This window comes from Leucoraja erinacea, chromosome 25, assembly GCF_028641065.1.
Source record: "Leucoraja erinacea ecotype New England chromosome 25, Leri_hhj_1, whole genome shotgun sequence".
Taxonomy (NCBI): domain Eukaryota; kingdom Metazoa; phylum Chordata; class Chondrichthyes; order Rajiformes; family Rajidae; genus Leucoraja; species Leucoraja erinaceus.
In genome coordinates, this window is record NC_073401.1 from 33109583 (window position 1) to 33133832 (window position 24250).

The 24250-nt window shown below is 43.2% G+C and overlaps 1 protein-coding gene across 2 annotated transcripts in view; it reads right to left on the reverse strand.

Moving 5' to 3' along the window:
- Nucleotides 1-7766: 7766 nt before the first annotated feature.
- zdhhc8b (zinc finger DHHC-type palmitoyltransferase 8b) overlaps nt 7767-24250 on the reverse strand; it is a 150079-nt gene continuing 133595 nt past the window's right edge. For both annotated transcript variants that reach the window (XM_055655534.1, XM_055655535.1), the window contains exons 4-11: nt 23625-23797; nt 21064-21166; nt 20736-20827; nt 20112-20244; nt 17498-17621; nt 13523-13641; nt 11106-12142; nt 7767-8155 (exon numbers count right to left, since the gene is read on the reverse strand). In XM_055655534.1, coding sequence (XP_055511509.1) covers nt 7972-8155; nt 11106-12142; nt 13523-13641; nt 17498-17621; nt 20112-20244; nt 20736-20827; nt 21064-21166; nt 23625-23797 — 1965 coding nt within the window. In that variant the 3' untranslated portion in view covers nt 7767-7971. The remainder of the gene's footprint in view (nt 8156-11105; nt 12143-13522; nt 13642-17497; nt 17622-20111; nt 20245-20735; nt 20828-21063; nt 21167-23624; nt 23798-24250) is intronic.

A 24250-nucleotide genomic window follows, 5' to 3' on the forward strand; every position in this document is an offset into this window, starting at 1 on the left:
AGGAAGGAAGTGGAGGAATGAAATGTAAAGTCGGGGAGGGGGGGGTGTTTAAAGGAAAACAGGGGACTTGGGGGTAGGAGATGGGTGTACGAGAGTGGAAAGGAGCTGGGTGACTAGGGTGATGGGAGATAGTGTGACAACTGTGTGTACCTGAGTGGAGAGGGGGCAGGAAAATGAGGAAGGGGTTTTAGCTGAAATTGGAGAATTCAATGTTCACATCTTTTAGAATATGAGGTGTTGTTCCTTCAGTGTGCCTGAGGCCTCACCCAGGCTTCAGGGGAGGCCCAGGACAGAAAAGTCATTGTGGGAATGGCAAGGGGAGTTTAAACGGTTAGTAACCACGAGATCCTGCAAAGTTGGGCAGACAGAGTGCAAAGTGTTACTTAAGACGGTCGCCTAGTCTGCACTTTGTCACAACAAAAATTTGCACTTGATTGGAATACAAAGTCAGTTTTGTGCTAACAGAGAAGGAACTAAAAGGCAGGATGAAAGAAGTTGCCATCTTCTGTTTTGGACGATGCACACCTTTTGAGGATGCAGGCAGACGGTACAGAAGCTTGAAAGCATACACCGCCAGTCTTCAGAGCAGCTTCTTCCCCTCCATTATCAGGCTTCTGAATGATCCTTTCATAAGCTCGGGTACTGTCCGATTCACCTCTACCCCATTGAGGATATTGGACTTTGTTTCCGGAACTGTTGCGCTGCATGGCTGAGAACTATATTCTGCACTCTACCCTCCCTATTGTACTTGAGTATACCTTGATTTTTGTGTTGTCTGATTTGATGAGAAAGCATGCAAAACAACCATTTTCACTGGACTGCGTTACACGTGACAATAATAAACTTAAACCCAATCATTTACACTTGATACAACTAATTGCCAAACAGGAAACTTAGTGGTAGACTAGAAAGTCTCAAGCTTAGAAAATTGTAGAACCAAGAAGAGTTTGACAAGAATACACCAGGGGGTAGAGAAAGACAAAGCATTGGCAGAAGGCAGGAGAATGGAGTTGAGAAGGAAAGATAGATCAGCCATGATTGAATGGCGTAGACCTGATGGGCTAAATGGCCTAATTCTGCTCCTATCACAGAATCTGATCTTCAGAAAAACCATGTGTTTGGAATAATCCCACACGCATTTCATCATCGATGTTCAAGTTGTGTGCGAGAGACCCGACCATAAAAGATAGTTGTTTTGAAAAAGTCATTTGAAATGTTTTGGGTTTCTGTTAAATTTATTTAAAAGCAAGTTCTGAAAATATAAAGATTTTATAGACTTGTCCTTTGTAATGGCTTCTACAATAAAACAAGACTTTAATATTACTGCTGAATACAACAAGCATGTGGATGAGGAAGGGGTCCTGGGCTGATTGGAACAACCAGCTGTTTTCATCTGTGTTTGAAGTGTAACATCAACATGGAATTACAGAGCAAGGCTTGGAACCATATTATTATTATTATTATTATTATTATTATCCACTTAATCATCAGTTCAAACTTTTCCCTCTGATCATGCCTAATGAGTTTTCTTTGAACTTCTTGCTTTGATTTTCCCGACTCTAGTCCTGAAATGACACAAGCAGCTCTTGGAGAAGGTAGATCACATCATTAAGGTGAGAGGGGCAAAGTTTGAATATGGTTTTTTTTACACAGTGGATGCCTGCAATGTGCTGCCAGGGATGGTGGTTGAGGCAGATACAATAGAGGTGTTCAAGTGGCTTTTAGATAGGACTTTGTCTCTGGAACTGATGCGCTACGATGCTGAGGAATATATTCTGCACTCCATCTTACCCTTTGCTCTACCTATTGGACTTGAGTTTGACGTGATTGTATTTATTTGTAGTATTATATAATCTGATCAGAGAGCATGCCAAGCAAAGCTTTTCACTGTACATCGGTACACGTGACAATAATAATCTAAAGCTAAACATGCAGGGAATAGAGGGATATGAATTATGTGCAGGTAGACAAGGGTTGGTTTTAGCATCATGTTCAGCAGTGGCATTGTGGGCCGAAGGGACTGTTCCTGTACAGCACTGTTCTACTAGCAGATGCCCGAGTCCTTTACCACACCCCACCTTGATCAGCATGCGTTCGACATGTACATGGACTGCATGGTTAGGATAAGTGTTCACAAGTGACTCGATCCTGACTTCAGAGGCTACCCATTTCAAACAGGGATCATCGAATGGTGAACGCAAGGAACTGCAGGTGCTGGTTTACAAAAAAAAGACACAAAGTGCTGGAGTAACTCAGCACATCAGGCAGCATTTCTGGAAAACATCGATAGGTGAACATAAGAAGGTTCCTGACCCATTCAGTGTCTGACCTGAAACGTCACCTATCCATGTCCTCCACAGATGCTGCCTGACCCGCTGAGTTACTCCAACACTTTGTGTCTTTTTTCCCCCTCTATCACAGACCAGAAATGACAAGGTCAGGCCCAATCCCTCTGTAAACCAAGCCCGGCAAGGTCAGTTAGTCCAGTGCAGACCCAGGATCACGGCTGTAATCTTCCCAAAGAATGGAAAGGATTTCTATATCTAGTAAAAAAACATTTGCCCAGGTAAGTGGATAATAATACTCTAACAAGCATCAATCTTCAACCAAAATGTACATTTCAAATTGCTTAGCTTTACAGAATACTTACTACAGGAAATAAATGATGCAATTCATTTTTCTCCACTTATACTTTCTTTGACAGTTACAAACTGCTACATTAATGCAATGCTCTTTGGTGGCTTCCTAACCATCCACTATCACACCATTCAAAACTTACGAGCAGGGAAAGGGGAAGAACTGCATAAACAACTGCCGTTAATATCCATTTGTCTATTTGTAAAAAGTACAAAAAATAAAATGCGACTGTTAACATGTAAGAATGTCGTTCTCAGGACAACATTGGTTAAAGCTATGTCCACTATTTGACTAGGTTAAACAATCTGAATATCAACAGAAAGAAAACAAAAACCCGCTCATTTTACTCATGTTTTTGATTCTCATAGAAAAAAAAGTGTGCTATTACATTCCAGTAGAAATCATGATATACATGGAACACAGAAAACATTTATTTCAGTTAATGGGACAGGAATAACAGCACAGAACAAAGACGTCAAATTTGTAAGAGGGATTGACAGCTGGATATTTCCTTATCAAAGATTTACAAGATAAATGTAGCCATTCTGTGCTTAAATACAAGTGAAAATAAATACTTTTCTATTTTATTTTTACATTTAAATAAACTCATGCAAACATATTTACAAGCACACACACAGAACACATTCCCAGAAATGAAGTTTTGTTATGAAAGTCTATGCTTTTTTTTCTCCCGTTGGATTCTTTAAACAATTCAGATTGGGGTGGGTGGGGGGACTCAAAGCTGTGTTGTGGATAAATAAAGAGGTGGAACGGGAGATAGATTGCAGGCTCAGTTCAGTTTAGTTTATTGTCACAGGTCAGCACCTGTGCAGGTAAGATCAGTGCTTCAGGCAGCATGAAAGCACCTCAGGATGTCCCCAAAGGGCTTGACTGGCAATGAAGTACTTTTGAAGTGTAGCCATCGTTGCAAATGCGGTAGACTTGCTTGCTCCAACAAGTAGAAATGTGATAACAATCAGATCGACTTGCAGTGGTGTTGCAATTGAGGGATAAATATCAAACAGGGTACATGGGGAAGAAATAAGGTCATGGAATTGCTTGCACCAAAAATGGCAGACGTTGGTTGAACATTTCGTCTGACGGCATCATCGACAGTACGGCACTCTGTGTAGGAATGTCGATCAGGATGTCGGTGCTCAACTATTTGTGATGGGACTGGCACAAACAACCTTGACTTCAAATCCTAAATCGACATTTGGGTCAGATCTGCAGAAAATGCAAATGTGCAAACCATCTGTCCTCCTCAAAGACATGAATGCGCTTAAGACACAAAATGCTGGAGTAACTCAGCGGGTCAGGTAGCATCTCTGGAGAACAAAGAAAGGTGAGGTTTCGCGCCGGGACCCTACTTCAGAGTGATGGCGGTGATGAGGGGAAGAAAGCTGCATGGAATTCAGCTGCGTGGTCCACGTTCGTGATGAGGTCTAGAGCTGGGTGTCGCTGGTCAAGCTCAGACTGGGCATCAGTGAACAAGGCAACAATAATACGTGGGCAATCACCATCTGACTCAACTACTATTTACAGATGATTGAAAGTGGACCAATTAGCCAGCGAGTGGCATTGGTATTGCCCTGCTTTAGGTGAACAGAATGGACCTGGGGAATTTTCTACATTTCCAGGGTCAGATCATCTGTGTAACTAGACCAGAACTGGACATGTAGCTCACTCTGCAGCACGGGCCTTCTGGCTGGACTGTCTAAACCCTAAACATTTGCAGTATTTAGAAGCCTGTTGACATCGCTTCCTGAGGAAATTCAGCATGTCTCCAATGCCTCTTACATACCTCTACAAATGCATCACATGAAGCACACTGTTCACAGCTTGATTTGTGGACAGCTCTGTCCAACACCGCAAGAACTTGCACAGAGTGGTAGATGTAGCCCAGATCATCACACGGAACAGACTCCCCACCGTTGATCCCATCCACGCTTCCTCAGAAAAGCAGCCACCACCCACCCATTCCCCCCCCCCCCCCCCCCCCCCCCCCCGGTCATTCCTCCTTCTCCCCTCTCCCATCCGGCAGAAGGTAAAGCTTGAAAGCGCGCACCACCAGACTCAAGAACAGCTTCTTCCCCTCTGTTATCAGGCTTCTGAACGGTCCTTCCATAAGCTAGAGTACTGTCCGATTCACTTCTACCCCATTGCGGACATTGGACTTTGTCTCTGGAACTGATGCGCTACAATGCTGAGAACTATATTCTGCACTCTGTATCTTCCCCTTTGCTCTACCGATTGGACGAGTTTGACGATTGTATTTATGTATGGTATCTGATCAGGTTGGATAGCAGAACAAAACTTTTCATTGTACCTCAGTACATGTGACAATAATAAACTTAAACCTAATCCTACTGAAGCAACTTAGTGGGTCAGGCAGCATCTGTGGAGGAAATGGACAGGTGGCATTTCAGATTGGGACCCTTCTTCAAACTCCTGAAGAAGGATGCTGTTCAAATTGTCGCGAATCAGATGGATCACAACCTGAAACGTCTCCTGTCCATTCCCTCCACAGATGCTGCCTGACCCACTGAGTATCTCCAGCACTTTTGTGTTCTGCTAAAAATTCAAGCATCTGCAGTTCCTGGGAAATAAAGTAGATGCCTGGGTCCCAAACAGCAAACTCTGATGGCTGAATGATGATTTAAAATTCAAACGTTGATCCTACAGACCCTGTCATACCTCTTTCATGATGCCCAGAAGCACTTTGCAGCCATTAAAATGCGTCAGAGGTGCAACCGTGACGTTAAAGATGGTGATGTAACCAGTAGCATTGGTGATCGATGCATGGGGTCATGTGGAGTGGGAGATGGATATTGACTGTACTCCAGGACATTATCTAGTCATCTTCAAGATAATACCGTGTGCTCTTTGACATCCATCCAAGAGCACAAGGATCGGTTTCACTGATAATGGCATTTCTCACAATGTAACACTCCCTCAGTACTGGAACGTTGACCTGGATCTTAATGCTCACATTTTTAAAGCACTCTCAAAGATGGAACGCACCCAGTAGCTGACACTCGTAGCGTCTAGTAGACATGTAAACAATCACTTTTCATCCTCATCTTCAAGATAACTGGGAATAGGTTGTTAATAATGGTTTTAGAGATCTTATTGAAACTCGGCACGATATCTACTGAGGGGCTCCCTAGTATTGGGCACATCCTAATGGAATTACATACTAGAATAAAAGATACCGCATTTTCTTTAACATAATAAAATCGGACACACTGCATTTTATTTCAGGATAAAACCTTTGTTTGTTCGTCCTCAGACCTACTTTAGTAAATATGTCAAAAGAATGAAAGCGAGGATCAAAATAATCTGGATTGAAAACAAAATATGGAACAGCCACAGAGCAAGTGCGTGCAAGCACAGCTCACTCTAGCGATGGTCAACCAAGGTCCGTGTGAGTAACTAACATCATAAACGCTGGGGGAACTCCGCGGGTGAGGCAGCATCTATGTAGAGAAGGAATAGGCAACGTTTCGGGGCGGCCCCCCCCCCCCCCCCCCCCCCCCCCCCCCCCCCCCCCCGATATCAGTCTGAAGAAGGGTCTCGTCCCGAAGCGTCGCCTATTCCTTCTTTACATAGATCAGGGGTGGGCAACCTTGTTGTGCATAGGGGCCGGGACGCATGTCTGTGAGCAGATGGCGGGCCACATGGATCCCTCCTCGGATGGCAGGCATCAAATCACGTGTTCACAGAAGGTGGACAATAATGCTGGAGAAACTCAGCAGGTGAGGCAGCATCATGCAATCCTTGCATGTCTCACCCGCTGAGTTTCTCCAGCATTTTTGTCGACCTTCGATTTTTCCAGAATCTGCAGTTCTTTCTTAAACGTGTTCACAGAAGATGTGTGGCCGTGCCGGTAGCTGTGCGCAGAGCTCGCTGCTCGGCTGGCCGGATGCTTACGGGAAAAAAAATCCGCCTGCGGGCCGGATGATTTCGGGTTAAGGGCTGCATTTGGCCCAGGGGCCATAGGTTGCCGACCCCTGACATAGATGCCGCCTCACCCTCTGATTTCCTCCAGCATTGTTTGTCCACCATCTGCACTTCCTTCTTAAACATCATAAACTTGTCACTTTTGTTTGGAGATACACGACAAACATACATCCGAGTTATTTGATGGCAACTAAAAAAATAATAGGCCAGACATTGCCCTGGTAATAAAATGCCGCTGGATTTAGTTGGTTCCTTCCTTTTCACGGCGCAACCTATCTCCAGCTACCATTGCATCCAAGATTGGAGAAGTGGGGAACTCTGTCCCTCAAGCCCTGCACTGGCATGGCCACGACATGCAGGGGGACTACAAGCTGAACTGACTTCCGTGAGCTGCAGTCGCCTCGCCTCGCCTCAACTGCACGTTAACACCGTGGCGGCTAGCGTGGGCGTGTTGGGCGAATCACAGGTATTCAGGACCCTTGTCCGACTGCCCATGGTAGTGTGAGAATGACCCGGTTTCCCACACCTACAGACAGAATCACCAAATATACCTGAGGAGAGTTTGTGAGGTTCTTTCATCTTGATCCCAGCAGGTATGATCACTCCTCCCCTAGATATATATAAAATTGTCAATTCCAAGTTCTGATTATCGATAAGAATCTTTAATGTTTTAATAAATCGTATTACTTATCTTTACAAGCAACCTTGTATTGTATTGTATTGTATTGTATTGTATTGTATTGTAAAGCTCTGAGTCTTGTGCCCTGAAGGATTCCACCCCCATCTGGACGTCATACAAGCCCCACTAGACACATGGATGCGCACACACACACACACTCACATACAAGGTTGTCTTATTCTAGGGGAGACAGATTTAAAACATCTTTTGGCTGATGTAAGTGTATCACTTCCCATTGACGGAGGAAGGGAATTAGCAAGTTTTGGTGCCACACGATTGTGTCAACATCGGTTAATACAAAATAAAAGGTATTTCACGTGTGAAACTATTATCAAGTTTGAATGGCAAGCCAGAGAAACTCTTCACTGTCATAAAAATCATTGCAGGGTTCCAGGTTAATTCTAATCCAAGACTGCCCCGACTTTTACAGAAGATTCACTTGGATGGGCGAGTACACAAGTGTGGTTTCAATAAAAACCAGGGCTAAAATGTCACCTTACTGTGCAGCAGAGCGGGGGTTGGGGGGTGGGAGAAAGTGAACGTTTGTTGTGGGCCGGCCCCCGTGTTTTCGGATGACGTTTAACTACCTCTGGAGAAATAAGGCTGCAGCTGTTTGGGCAAGAGCACAGAGCTGCTGCCCGAGAGTCTTCACAGTGTGGCCCCACCGTGCAGCTGCCGTGGCAGATGGCTGTTCACACTGAGATCTCGTAAGTGGTCCCGCCCACACCCGACACCTTTTTTACGTTGGACTGTCTGGTGGGACTGACTGTAGCACCGTGGGAGAGAGAAGACGAGCTCAGCTGGCCGTCCATCCTGGATAATCGTCTTGGCTGTCCATTTACCTTGTTGTGAGCTGTCTTCATTTGAACTTCATCACTGGAAAAACAGAGAACATGTCAGTGGCTCGTTCATTCAGTACTGCACTTTCCCCTGTCTATTGCACTCGTGTTTGCCATAGGAGACGGTACGATGAAACTTTATTTATCCCAGGAGGGAAATTGGTTGGCCAACAGTCATAAAACACAAAGGGTAGACAAAAATGCTGGAGAAACTCAGCCGTTGAGGTGGCATTTATGGAGCGAAGGAATAGGTGACATTTTGGGTCGAGACCCGAAACATCACCTATTCCTTCGCTCCATAGATGCCGCCTCCCCGGCTGAGTTTCTCCAGCATTTTTGTCCACCTTCGATTTTTCCAGCATCTGCAGTTCCTTCTTAAACATGTCATGAAATTAAAACCCTAACACAAGATGCATGAAATTAAAGTGACAAGTGGAAAACCCAAGATCGGGGATGTGCAAAGATTGGTGGGTGGGGGGAAAGGAGAGCCAGTCTACCCCTTGACAGAATGACAGAAGGGGGTGGACTTGATTGTATTTAAACATGGTATGTTTGGTTAGTATGCAAAGCAAAGCTTTTCACTGTCCTTCAGTGTACATGTGACAATAATGCCCGTGGAGCTAAACCACATGGGGCCAGCTTCTCAATTAAAATGCTGCTCGGGTTAGAATAAACTGTGCAGCGGCAAAAATACCCATTTTTATTGAGTCATAAACCAAAGTCTTCTCTGTGGCCTCGGTCCCATTAACATACCATGACCTTAAACATGAAGGCACAAAGAGCTGGGGTGGCTCAATGGGTCAGTCTGAACCTTTTTCCCCCAGTGTGGAAATGTCCAATACGAGAGGGCATAGGTACGAGGTGAGAGTGGGGAAGTTTAATGGAGATGTGTGGGGCAAATTATGTTTTACACAGTGTGATGTGGGCCTGGAACGCATTGCCAGCCGTGGTGGACGTGGCAGATTAAGTGCAAGGAATAGAGGGAAATGGACCAACAAAGGCAGATGAGATCAGATTGACTTGGCATCTTGTTCAGCACAAACATCGTGGGCCAAAGGGCCCTTTCCTGTGCTGTACTATGTTCTATGGGTCAGGGAGTATCTTTGGAAGATGTGTCGAAAGAAACGGCAAATGTTAGTTTACATCAAAGACACACACAAAATGCTGGAGTAACTCAGTGGGACAGGCAGCATTTCTGGAGAGAAGGAATGGGTGACATTTCGGGTTGAGACACTTCTTCATACTGAGAGTGTCTGAAGAAGTATCTCGACCTGAAATGTCACCCATTCCTTCTCTCCAGAGATGCTGTCTGTCCCGCTGAGCATCTCTGGAAGACATGGATAAGTGACGTTACTGGTTGGGACCGATCTTCACATCTTGTGTGTATATTACCTAACAATTCTAGTACTCTGCATCAAGGGGTCACCAGTATCGAGATTAGAAAGGCCAAGACACATGGGCATCATCAAGACCAATGCCAAGACCAGGAAAAGCAGGGGACAGTGGGTGGAATATATTGATGTGGGTCGGGAGTTGGGACTGGGCACTGTAGAGGGGCAATCGGAAACGTTGTGGGCACCTGGTATTGAGATCACCGTCAGGAACCTCACTGATTCCTAGAGTCAGGTACGTCAGCTCAAAGGGGCAGGGATCAGTCTGAGGAGGAAGGGAGGGAGGGAGGAAGGCATGGTGGGGTAGTGCCTAAAATATCCACAGGGGACCCACTCTGATGAAGTGGCATGAAGTAGTGCAATGGATAGGGAAGATGGAATAGATATGGTTGATGCAGTGTCTTTTACCCAGAGCAGGGGAATCAAGAACAAGAGGACTTTGGTTTAAGACAATAGACAATAGGTGCAGGAGTAGGCCATTCGGCCCTTCGAGCCAGCACCGCCATTCAATGTGATCATGGCTGATCATCCCCAATCAGTACCCCGTTCCTGCCTTCTCCCCATATCCCTTAACCCTGCTATCTTTAAGAGCCCTATCTAGCTCTCTCTTGAAAGTATCCAGAGAACTGGCTTCCATCACCCTCTGAGGTGAGAGAGGAAAGATTTAATAGAAACCTGAGGAGTAACTTTCTCACTAAGAAGGAGGTGGATTTATGGAACGAGATGCCAGAGGAGGTAATTGAGGCAGGTACGATAACAAGATTAAAAAGACATTTGGACAGGTACATGGATAGGAAAGGTTGAGCAGGATATAGGCCATACACGGCCTGGTGGAGTTAGTGTAGATGGGGCAAGTTGGGCTGATTGTCCGTGGGACAATGTGGTTCGTGGTCCCTTGAAATGCTCCAAACAAAGAGCTGCTTGGGGAGTGATGCGTACTCGCTAGATGGTTCACCAGACTGGTTCCTGGGATGGCAGGACTTTCATATGAAGAAAGACTGGATAGACTCGGCTTGTACTCGCTAGAATTTAGAAGATTGAGGAGGGATGTTATAGAAACTTACAAACTTCTTAAGGGGTTGGACAGGCTGGATGCAGGAAGATTGTTCCCGATGTTGGGGAAGTCCAGAACAAGGGGTCACAGTTTAAGGATAAGAGGGAAGTCTTTTAGGACCGAGATGAGAAAAACATTTTTCACACAGAGAGTGGTGAATCTCTGGAATTCTCTGCCACAGAAAGTAGTTGAGGCCAGTTCATTGGCTATATTTAAGAGGGAGTTAGATGTGGCCCTTGTGGCTAAATGGATCAGGGGGTATGGAGAGAAGGCAGGTACAGGACACTGTTGGATGATCAGCCATGATCATATTGAATGGCGGTGCAGGATCGAAGGGCCGAATGGCCTACTCCTGCACCTATTTTCTATGTTTCTATGTTTCCCTTGCACATCAGATACAGGTCAGAGCAGGAATGCAATGGTGACTCAGGTTGAGAAACGCCAGGCTGATTTACCCTTAATACAGAGGAAAATAAAAGATAGAGGCGGTGTAAAACTTGTTCCCACAGCTTTACAAAGGATGAGAGTGGAGTTGGACCTACCGTGGAGTGATCAGAGGCTGAGGAACTCCTTCTGACATTTCCATTGCAGTGACGAAGGACAGAGGCTTGTGGCTTGCGTAGGTCGGGGATCTAATCAATGAAGAAGGTGGGATTTGATGTCCTGGAGACCTGTACGAGGTCTCGGCAGATCTGCTCTGCAAAGTGTGGTTGGACTGCATGTTATTGTTTGCCATGTCTGCGTGGAGGGAACTTGTAGAAGTCCTTGCCGCCCGTGACATTGTGCTGGAGAGAGAGGAGGCAGATGCACGCAGCAGAGGACTCCTTGCGCTGCAGGCAGCGGCAGCCGTGAGATTATCTCGAGAGCCACACGCGCCAGTGGCCGTCCGCGAGTCCTCTGACAAAGTGTTTGTTTGCTGGAGGTTGTAGGAGCCCAGCGCGTTGTAGCCCCCCGTGTCCAGAAACACCGACTCTGGGGCGACCCGGAGCTTGCCACGCTCTTCTATCGCCTTCCGCTCCTGAATGGAAGCCATGATCTGCTTGGACAGGTTGTCGTACCGGACGGGTGACGGCTCCCGGTGCTGTGGGGACGGGCCTCGGTGTACCGGGCTGTAACCATGCACCGCCTGGCGCTGCAGATCCGCCCCTCGGATCTGGCACATTTTGGCTGAGAGATAAGGGGAGTGGTAGCCCACGGCCGGGGCGGCAGTGTGTGCCGGGCACTCCACCACCGGCTGGCTCGAGGGCGGATTCAACAAACTGTCGTACGACAGGCTCCCATTTCTGTTGGACAACGAATTCATGCCAAAGATATTCTTGTACTGGTTGGGGGGCGAGCAGTCGGACTTCATTGGGTGTAACTGGGGCTTGTCCAGGCCTCTCCTGTGGGCAGACTTCAGGCTGAGAGACCGCGAGCTCACAGACAGCGAGTCGAGTTGAAACGGCGAGGACTGGTACGTCTTGTGGAGCGATGGTGACCGGTAGTCGGGGAGATCTAAATTTGGCTCGGACCTGTAATCATGCGCTCTGTTACATTCCTCCACGATGGCTGCCTCTTTATGAGCCTCCTGCATGGAAATCTTGGAGATAGGAGATTTGACCATAATCAATATTAGTCCATTTCATCATTCCATTATCACAGCCAGTGCATTATTTTTTTTTAATTCAATTGATTGATTCTATATGATCCTGTTTGAGTTAAATATAACAAGTGATTTTGCTTTTACCAACACTATAAATGTAAACTAACTGAGACCATAAGCTAGGGTGCTGTCTGATGCATCTCTACTTCATTGCGGACATTGGACTTGTGCTGTGGAACTGCACTCTGTATCTTCCCCATTGCTTCACCTGTTGTCCTGGAGTTTGACAATAATAAACCAGTGGCAGTAGCAGGTGAGTTTGTACCATTTTCCTCTTTGAAGTGGAAGAGTGCAAGCGTGGAGCAGCTGGTAGTTCTGCAGCCTCACTCACAATGCTGGTGTCCTGGGTCCTTTTATAAGAGGAACTAATTTTTGCTTTAAAATGAATATCAAAGCACTGTAGTAGGTTTAACTAAAACTGTGTAGAATATTGATGTTTATCAAACTGAGTTTTGAGTTGAAGATAGACACAAAAAGCTGGAGTGAGATCAGACACCATCCTTGCAGAAAAGGAATAGGTGACGACTCGTGTCGAGAGCCTTCTGCAGAGTTAATAACATTTTCTCATAGTAAAATATCCGGACCCTAAACCTTTTTAAACACTCATCTCTGGACAACATAGATCGGTCACACAAAGTAACTCAGCAGGTCAGGCAGCATCTCTGGACAACATAGATCGGTCAGCAGGTCAGGCAGCATCTCTGTAGAAAAACGATGGGTGACGTTTTGGGTCAGAACCTGGTACAGAATGTCACCCATCCTTTTTCTCCACAGATGCTGCCTGACCCGCTGAGTAACTCCAGCACTTTGTGTCTATCTTTGGCATAAAACAGCATCTGCAGTTCCTTCCTACACATAGATAAGTGATATTTGTGTCAGGACCCTTCTTTGCCCGATCCGAAACGTTGCCTATCGATGTTCTCCAGAGAGACTGCCTGACCCATTGAGTTACTCCAACACTTTGGGTCTTTTTTGTAAACCAGCATCTGTAGTTGTCTATAGAATATGATTCCAGCTGGTTCCCTTAGTAACTTAAGGTCTGAACACGACACACATGCTATAACAATTAAAAAATCAGATGTGAAAAACTATGCAATCTAATTAATTAATAATTCGTCATTCAATAACAGAAGCAATAGTTTGTGGAAGATGAATCTTACAGATGAATATGTTCTTTCAGTATTGTATTAGAGGATAGGTATTTTGCTACAGAGCTGTTTCCATCCTAACCACGTTACCTATAAGAAAATAAAAATACCACAACAAAATGCAACGCCCAAGGATTATTGTCTAGCACAGAGTCCTGCATGTCCTCACCTTCTCACTAGCAGCATGGTAGAGAACTTTGGGGTTTGCACCTGAACTGCTCAGTGCTGGCCGATACTTAAACATGGCAGGAGTAGGTGGGTTGATGGGCTTGGATGAGTAACCACTATCTGCAATAAGACAAGGACAATGTAGTACAGGCACCAGAACACACGTATGCACACAAAAGGTAACACTAAAGGGCCTGTTCCACTTACGCAATTTATTTAGGCGACCTACGGTCATAGTCGTAGCAGGAGGCCGAAAATTTTCAAAATGTTGAAAATCCAGCGGCGACCAGAAAAAGGTACGACTCTTTGGGCGACTACTCACGACCATACAGGCATCACGGACCCCGGCAGGTCACCGAAAAAGAAATCACGTAAGTGGGACAGGCCCTAAACTACTGAAAAACAACAGAAGGGAAACATCTAGATTGACGTTCATGCCCATCCTTGGTATAAGGTTGTCAGGTGATTTAGCACGTTGGAACCAGAGGCGCACGTTAGTCTGATGATCACATTCCGTAGCACAAAATGAATATTGAATGCAAAACTACAGTAGATTCTAGACAGATAATGAGAGTGGGTGCATTAAGGAAACTGGTAGAGACAATAAACCATTTGAACACTGAGGTGGCATTTATGTTTTGTTTAAGAGAATTTATAAACATATCCAAGTTATTGTTATTTTTCTCATGTGTAAAAGGCACATTAGCCAATTATAACTTTTTTTCTGTATTAATGATTGCCAGTATATCTTAATGTTTAGTACATAAGTTATTGCTCTTCACAAGATCAGCGTTCAAAAGAGATTATTGTGTAAATTGAACTGCAAGATGTTTCACTGTGAATTGAGTGTTCTGCATAAACATTAAATTACACATTTATAGTAAGATTGTCTATGAATAATTACAAACACGTCGCCAGCACCAAGACATTTACATGGACCTTTCTTTTCTGTACATTTTTATCGTCACGACTGCTTTAAATCCAACACAGCTCTGAAGCTTCAAAGGATACATTTGGGGTTGGACGGGCAAACGTATTCTAAGTTGTGGCAAAGTCAAAGACATCAAGAAAACTCCCAGGTTTAGATAGTTTCATGCAAAGTGATGCCAAATATGATTGTTGTTCTTAGCGAGGGAGAACAACCACAGAGGGTTAGCTGGTCAAGATCAATAATCAATAATCAGATGGGGAGGGATATTCACACGGAGCAGGTTTAAGTTCGATCATCTTCTGTTTCCCACCACAAGGATTTGGTAGATATACCTTATTTCATAACTTCACCACATTTTGTGCAACCTGTCATTTAGTTAAAATTTTCTAAACCACGTTTCACAAACGTTGAATTAGAATCAGTTAGCATATGGTCCCACAGTTAGCCCACAGTCCCACAAGCACCAACTTTCTTCCTGCTACACTCTTAATGGTCAGAATCACTCGCAACATGTTCCCGATGTTGGGGGAGTCCAGAACCAGGGGCCACAGTTTAAGAATAAGGGGTAAGCCATTCAGAACGGAGACGAGGAAACACTTTTTCTCCCAGAGAGTTGTGAGTCTGTGGAATTCTCTGCCTCAGAGGGCAGTGGAGGCCGGTTCTCTGGATACTTCCAAGAGAGAACTAGATAGGGCTCTTAAAGATAGCGGAGAGAGTCAGGGGATATGAGGAGAAGGCAGGAACGGGTTACTGATTGGGGATAATCAGCCATGATCACATTGAATGGCGGTGCTGGCTTGAAGGGCTGAATGGCCTACTCCTGCACCTATTGTGTATTGTCTATTGTCTAATAGTTCACTCTACACAAGCAATAAACAACCAGCAACTTTAACCAGAAATTACCACTCATAAGAACAAATATCATCACCAGCCTTGCTCAGACAGCTAGAAATGTAGTGGAAAACAAGTCTATTTTGGTCAACCAACCTCAAATTTTCTCTTCGGTGAAACTAAAAGAACTCTATTGGGATCAAAATCGGTCATGTAAACTTTTTCTTTTACACATGGGACAATTCCATTCAACAATTTCTTGCCTTGCACTCAACATCTCATCTATTCACACACTAAGTAAAGAATCATCCTGTGATATATTTTGAACATAACCAGAAAAGCACTTATGGGACCCACAGAGGTAAATGAAGGCTGTATTTATTAAACTGCACAGATTATTTAACTACATGGCACATTATGAATTATCTAGAACCACTGGGTGAATACCTCATCTGACAGTGTGAGGCAAAGAAAAATTAACTAGACCACAGAAATGTGGAGTGCAATGATATTGTGAACCTTAAAGTAGCCTTTTCACAAGCAAAGGAAAATACTTTACATTGTCAATAATAATAATAATAATAATAATAATAATTTTATTTATAGAGCACTTTAAAAACAAACATAGCTGCAACAAAGTGCTGTACATCACTAATCATTGACAAAAAAGTTAATACACACCAAAAATAACAATCAAAAGAAATAGTAGGAAAAGACATGTAAAATAAAGAAACATCAAAAACACCACAAACAGAAGCAAAGCCTCAGGCATGGTCAAAAGCCAGGGAGTACAAATGCGTTTTAACACTGGATTTGAAGATGGACAGTGAGGGGGCCTGTCTGATGTGCAGCGGCAGGGTGTTCCAGAGTGCCGGAGCAGCAACAGAGAAGGCTCTATCCCCTCTGAGCCTCCGACTAGACCTCGGTACCTCCAGGAGCAGCTGACCAGCTGACCTGAGGGACCGGGCAGGAGTGTATGGGTGGAGCAGCTCAGAGAGGTAAGGTAATGTTCATCTTGAGTTGCCGCAATACAATTAAAAAGATTATGCTTCGGTGATGGAAGAAAATTGGGTGAAGTTCCCAACAAAGTAAAAACAAACTACAAATGCTAAAGTATAAAAATACTGGAAACATTCGGAAGTTTAGTTTAGTTTAGATACAGCGTGGAAACAGGCCCTTCAGCCAACCGAGTCCACGCCGACCAGCGGTCCCCACACATTAACACTACCCTACACACACCAGGGACAATTTTTTGCATTTATTCCAAGGTAGCATAAATTGACCCCGACTGACTGAATGAAGAGAGAGAGAGAGAGAGAGAGAGAGAGAAACTGAGTTCATTTCTCGGGTCCTGGACTTTGATTATTTTTGGCTTGAGAGGCCAAAACCAGTGAGATGCTACAGATATTAGTGCTGGAACCCAGTGTTCACAGGCTCTGCTGATGATTTGAATGGGGGTGGCCTGGGAAGGGGGGGGGGGGGATAATGTGCATTATATCTAAGTTTGCTGATACAAAATTCGCTGGAGAACTTGAAGTGATTTGCACATAGATAGTTAAGAAATTACGTAAGGAATAAGGTGGAATATAACATGCAAAAAATGTAAATGCCCACTTTGGCAGAAAGAATAGAAATGCAGAGTGTATTTTAACTGGTCAGAGATTGGAATGTAAAGATATTTATGGGATTCACGTATCTTTGTAGACAAATCACTGTAAGTTAAGTTACCATGTGGCGTGCAAACATCCCAGGTCAGGATTGAACCCCCTCCGCTTGTGCTGTGAAGCAGCAGCTCGACCAGCTGTGCCACAGTGCTGCCCCCAGTGGTGCTGAAGCAAAAGATCAGCAATGCTTTGAATGAGTGTGCTCCTGCAACTTTCATTCACTGAGACTGTGCTTCTCGCTCTACAGAAGCTACCTGACTTCCCTAATATTTCCAATATTTTCTGCTATAAATGACAATAAAAAAATAAGTGGGAAGGACAAAACAAAAGTAAAGAGATGCGATTATGTGAAAGCAAAATACATTAATTAACATGAAAGCCTCATTACATTATCCACTTAAATTGTATCATGACCAAATGATGATAGTTATTAACTATGAATAGCTTTTTTCTCATGGGCATATCAGTGTGCATCAAGAAAACAACACTGTCAAGTGAGATATTTGCTTTAAACAGACAGATATTGCTATTTCCCAGCTGAGTGCATTACCTTCGTTGGTTGAAGTACTCAGTTGGTTTTTAAGGTTTGCATATTTGCTTGGACCTAGTTTAGGTGGCAGTGGTGGCTCGACGTCTGTGGATTGAACATCCAAAGCCTCCAAACTTCCTTTCGACTAAAAGAAAAGTTGAGAGAAAAATAAAATCAAAGTTTTATTTTGGAACAACACAGCAATTTTTTTTACTCAGATATTTTTGGGCAGAAATGTATCTTTCTATTCAGATATTCATGCTCTTTATTGGAAGTGTAATTTTAAGCTTTACTCTTTAGCTTTAAAGATCCAGCATGGTGTAGGCCCTTTGGCCCACCTGGTCTATGCCAGCCATCAATCATCCGTTTACACTAGTTCTATGGTATCTCACTTTCTCATCCACTCCCTACTCACTATGCACATTTTTTTACACTGATGCCAATTTATCTGCACACCCGCACGTCTTTGGGATGTAGGAGGAAATGGAAACCAGAGCACCCGGAGGAAACCCACGCAGTCATTGAGAGAATGTGCAAATTTCACCCAGACAGCTCCCGTGATCAGGATCGAACAGAGGAATGGACTGAACTGAAAGATGCAGCATGGAAGCAGGCCCTTTGTCCCACACCAGCCATCGATCACCCGTTCACATTAGTTCTATGTTATCCCACTTTCTCAGAAGACCAATTGACCTACCGACCTACATGTCTTTGGGATGTGGGAGGAGGCTGGACCACCCAGAGGAAATCCAAACGTTCAGAGGGAGAACGTACAAACTTCACACAAACAGCACCTGAGGTCAGGATTGAACCCAGGTCTCTGGAGCTGTTAGGCAGCAGCTTTACTAGCCGTGCCACTGTGCCACCCCTTAGAACGATAGATAGGGCAGATTTTATGGGGATATGGGCCAAACGCAGGAAGGTGGGACTAGATTGGAAGGGACATGTTGGTCAAGTTGGGCCGTAGGGCCTATTTCCACATTGTAAGACTCTATGACCCTGTAACAATATGGGTTGCTTACTAATCAAAATTTGTTTGGACTGCTCACAGTGTTTTACTTAATTCCGTTGCTTGATTGTATTTACTAGGTTAGAAGGCCCAATCCAAGTAACAAGTAATGAAAAAAAGGCAATTTCATAATGGGAATTTATTTGTACTGGCCTAAATATTTTAATTGGTTGAGTTTGTTTGACATATAATTCAATTTTCCCAGCTCTATCTCCAGTATCTAAATATGATGTATACTTTAACCAATAAAAATGCTTTTGACATACAATGTATTAATAGGTACATAAAAGGAAATTGGAGAGCTACTACAAATATTTTTCTCTTCAGCAACAGTTGAGATAACAACACAAAACTGGGATAATATCACAAGTGGTGAAATTGATACATTTGCTAAATTCTGAACTATTGCTGAAGTACTAAATTTCAGTGGAACCAAATAATTTTTTATAACCGTAAGAATCAAATTTCACAAGCACCAAGAAAGAGTCTCTAAAACAATAATGAGCAACGAATGTGACTGATGCTGTCGGGAACATTTAGAACTGCAAAATGCAAATTGCATTGCATCAATGTTTAATAGTGGTTGCAGTTGATACAGCATGGAAACATGCCCTTCAGCCCACCACGTCCATGCCGGCCATTGATCACATATTATCTCCTTACTCATCCCCTCTCCACATATTTGGAGCAATTTACAGAGGATAGTTAACCTACATACCCTACATGGTCAGTTCAAAGTGAAACAATATTAAGGCTTAAAAAGATCAACATTTAAGTAAATGAGGATTGGATACTAGAAACGTAGAAAATAGGTGCAGGAGTAGGCCATTCGGCCCTTCGAGCCTGCACTGCCATTCAATATGATCATGGCTGATCATCCAACTCAGTATCCTGTACCTGCCTTCTCTCCATACCCCCTGATCCCTTTAGCCACAAGGGCCACATCCAACTCCCTCTTAAATATAGCCAATGAACTGGCCTCAACTACCTTCTGTGGGCAGAGAATTCCAGAGATTCACCACTCTCTGTGTGAAAAATGTTTTCCTCATCTCGGTCCTAAAAGATTTCCCCCTTATCCTTAAACTGTGACCCCCTAGTTCTGGACTCCCCCAACATCGGGAACAATCTTCCTGCATCTAGCCTGTCCAACCGCTTAAGAATTTTGTAAGTTTCTATAAGATCCCCCCTCAATCTTCTAAATTCTAGCGAGTACAAGCCGAGTCTATCCAGTCTTTCTTCATATGAAAGTCCTGACATCCCAGGAATCAGTCTGGTGAGCCTTCACTGTACTCCCTCTATGGCAAGAGATACTGTATGACAATATCAATTTAAGGTGAGAGGGGAGAGATTAATAGGAACCCGAGGGGCAACTTTTTTTTTAATCGAGGGTGATGGGTATATGGAATGAGCTGTCGGAGGTAGTTGAGGCAGGTATTATAACAACATTTAAAATACATTTTAACAGGTACGTGGATGAGAAAGGCTTAGATGGATATGTGCCAATTGCAGACAGGTGGGGCTAGAGTAGATGGGACACCTTGGTTGGTATGGACAACACCGTTTCTTTGGTGTATGACTCTAGGCTAAATATTTAAGGTTTTTGGAAACACAATTTCCATTTCTTACCTTGGTCCTATTCAGATTCCCCTGAATTCCATTATCATTTATCTTGAGTGCAATTTGTTTTTCAGACAACTGAAGTCTAACAAAAGGAGATTTCACCATGACAAGATCTTTCTTTTTGTAGTCAACTATGTACCTAGGGATTAAAACCAAAGGAATAGAGTTGAGTGTTTAATTGTCATATGCACTGGAAACAGAACAATTAAATTCTTAGATAGACAGAAAAAGCTGGAGTAACCTATCAGGTCAGCCAGCATCCCAGGGAAATGGGAGAATCTTACTTGTTGCAGCTTTGCAGGCACATTGCCACTTATGTTAAACTTGCAAGTGGTAACACAGACAAACATTTACATTCTACATAGATGATTTATAATTACAATAGACCAATTTCACTGTGGTTAAACCACACTGTTGGATAACCATGACAAACTGTTCAATGAATATTATAAGCATAAACGGAGAAGATGGATAGGCGACGTTTCTGATCCGACCCTCTCCTGACCTGAAACATCACCTGTCCATGGTCTCCTGAGATGCTGTTTGACCTGCTGAGTTACTCCAGCACTGTGCCATTTATAGACGTTAGATCTATATATTAGTAACAGGAAATCCAATAGAAACACTTACTTGGGAGCTAAAGGAATGCAGAGTACATATTCCACATTACCACAACATCCACGGGTGAATGGGTTCACACCGCCTCGAAATTTACCCGTTACCTGTGCGATGAACAATACAGTTTTCTTTAATATACAAATTCAACACTCTATGGCCGGCAAGGCCATGGCAAAATTAAATATATTCATGGTTACTTCATTCAGATTTTATAAATTGTCCTTAACTCTACAAGTGAGCAAAATGTAAATAAATGTGATCAAGATAGTGACATTACTTTAGAAGCTTTAATGTTTCAGAATACCTATACTATGATATCCAGTGTGTCTGATCCACCTACCTGTTCGTTTGTTGTTCTCCCCCTAGCAACTAAAACCATGTGGAATCCTGTAAGACCCACAACGGGAATGAAGAAAAGACCTGCCACGCACATGACAGCCATGCTTTTTATTTTAGTTAAGGAAAAAACATTTTACATTCAATAAGAACAAGCTGACTTTGTTCTTGGACAACTAGAGTCAGCACCCAACATTAAAAATAGACAAAAAGACACAGTGCTGGAGTAACTCAGTGCTCAGGCAGCATCTCTGGAGAACATGAATAGGTGACGTTTCAGGTCAGGACCCTTCTCCAGTCAGAAGGAGGGTCCCGACCCAAATCGTCACCTATTAATATTCTCCAGAGATGCTGTCTAACCCACTGAGTAACTCCGGCACTTTGTGTCTTTTTTTAATTACATAAACCAGCATCTGCAGTTCCTTGTTTTTAAATTTTAAATTGTCAATTCTTCTCAATAACTTGAATTCCAAATAAATGTTTCTGAATAAAAACAACTGATTGACAAATGTATTAGCACCAGTTTCATGGTTCACATTCAATAGCATTAACTTTTGGAAAAAATATTTCAAAAAATGGAGGCTTGAAATACATGCTTTCCTGAGAATTGGTATTATTTAAAAATGGTAGGATTTCTCCCTTTGTCTATTAGTTGTGAAATTGTCACATGCATTAAGTAATTAAGATCCTTGGGCATTTCAGATAATATTTTTATCATTTCTACTATTTTCTGAGGGGATTGAATCTTAATGTTTTGTGGCCCCATGATCTCCACAGACACTTCGACTCAATTGGTCATTCCGAACATATTAGTTTATCATCATTTTATTTTCCCAGAAATTTAGTTTAGTTTAGTTTCGAGAAACAGCGCGGAAACAGGCCCTACGGCCCACCGAGTCCGCCCTGACCAGTGAGGACAATTTACAGAAGTAATTTAACCTACGACCCTGTACTTCTTTAGAATGTGTTTGTCTATTGTCTATTGAAACCAAGCCCCCAGAGAAAACCCACGCGGTCACGGGGAGAACGTACAAACTCTGTACAGACAGCACCATGGTCAGGATTGGACCCGGGTCTGCGCTGTAAGGCAGCAACTTTACTGCTGCGCCACCCCACCCCTAAATAACTTATCTTCATTAAAAATATATTTATATATGTACATTAAAACAGTGCATGGATCTCATTACATTCCATCCGTACATTCATAGTGTTATAGGTCCCAACTCTTCTATATGCATAGCCTAATTATGCCATCTTACCAAATGCTTTCCTCACTGTCCTACCCACTCATGCACGTGAACCACTAAGTCAGCAATATTTGCTTAATTTGTTTACAAATTTCCAGTTTCAAGAGAGTCAACAGTGTTTTATTGTCATATGTCCCGGATGGGACAATGAAATTCTTACTTGCTGCAGCACAACAGAATATGTGAATATGTAAACATTGTATATAACAGGGGAAGAGAAAAAAATTAAAAAGTTCAATAAATAACAAATATAGTGCAAATAACAAATAATAATAGTTTTTTGCAGTTCAGAGCTCAGAACTTATTCGTTGTTGTGTTTAATAGCCTGATGGCTGTGGGGAAGAAGCTGTTCCTGACCTGGACGTTACAGTTTTCAGGCTCCTGTACCTTCTTCCTGACGGCAATGGTGAGATAAGTGTGTGGCCAGGATGGTGTGGGTCCTTGATGATTTTGGCTGCCTTTGAGGCAGCGACTACGATAGATCCCTTCGACGGTGGAGAGGTCAAAGCTAGTGATGGACTGGGCAATGGTCACAACTTTTTGTAGTCTTTTCCGCTCCTGGACGTTCAAGTTGCCGAACCAGACCATGATGCAACCAGTCAGAATGCTCTCTACCATGCACCTGTAGAGGTTTAGGAGAATCCTCTTCGACATGACGAATCTCCGTAATCTTCACAGGAAATAGAGTCGCTGATGTGCCTTCTTTATAATTGCATCGGTGTGCTGGGTCCAGGAAAAATCTTCGGAAATATGCACGCCCAGGAATTTGAAGTTATTGACCCTCTCCACCATCGTCCCATTGATATGAACAGGATTGTGTGTCCACATCCTTCCCCTACCAAAGTCCACGATCAGTTCCTTACTGATGTTGAGAGCCAGGTTGTTGTGCTGGCACCATTTGGTCAGTCGGTCAATCTCACTCTATACTCTGACTCAATCTTGTAGTGTTGTAAAAAAACGAACATTTTCAAAACTAACATTCTGATTAGATTTCTAAGGCCTACATTTGCAAAACATTTTTACAAATGGTTTTCCATGACAGTTGTAAAGCTTGACCAAACTTTTAATCCTTTGAGATGCTCCTTAAAACATACCTTTGACAAAGATTGTCCTAATATCTTCTTCTCAATATCAAATGTTGTCTGATGCACTATAATAGCATACTTTCAAGTTTATACTAAGTCAAGGGGACTGTTAAAATGCAAACTAATGCTGCTTAACTAGTCTATGCTGAAGGACAGGTACACAGCTTATTTTACACCAAAAACAGAATAAAAGATTCACCAGTTAAGGTCCCACGCATATTTCCAAAGGATACGTGATGGCAGTACATGGAGTGGAAAGCTCTTCAATATGGTTTAAAACATAAATCAGCCCAAAAATAAACACTCCAACCATGTGAGTGCTAAGGGAAAGGAGAAAGAGGAAGAAGTAACGGTAATTTCTCCTTCCTATGCAGTTGTTCACCCATGGACAGTGATGATCAAAGTCCTGCAAACAAAATGAATGAGACAAAAAAATAATTAATTAACGTTTTTCTTATCGTGAAGCGTTGCCAAAATTTGATACAAAATCTTTTGCATTACTGGCTTCAATTTATTTTAAGTAAAAGTCACAGATGTTTTCCGTTTATGAACTATCAGTGTTTCTCATTGTTCTGGGAATCAATGGCAGGAACTGCCATCTAATCACTCCCTTGTGCCTCATTTTCCCCACAAGTACAAATGTTGTGCTACAAGCTTTTAGGTTTCTTAGAGATTTTTCTTAGTTGATGGTGATTGTGATACAATTCATGTGTTCACAATCGTGTAAATAATTGTTTGGTTGCGATTTTAAACTGTCAATGATATTTTAGAATGTAATGCAAGCAAGCAAACAAACAGTGCCAAGGTCAACTGATTACGATTGCAATGTCTTCACAATTCAGATGGTTTATGGAGCCCA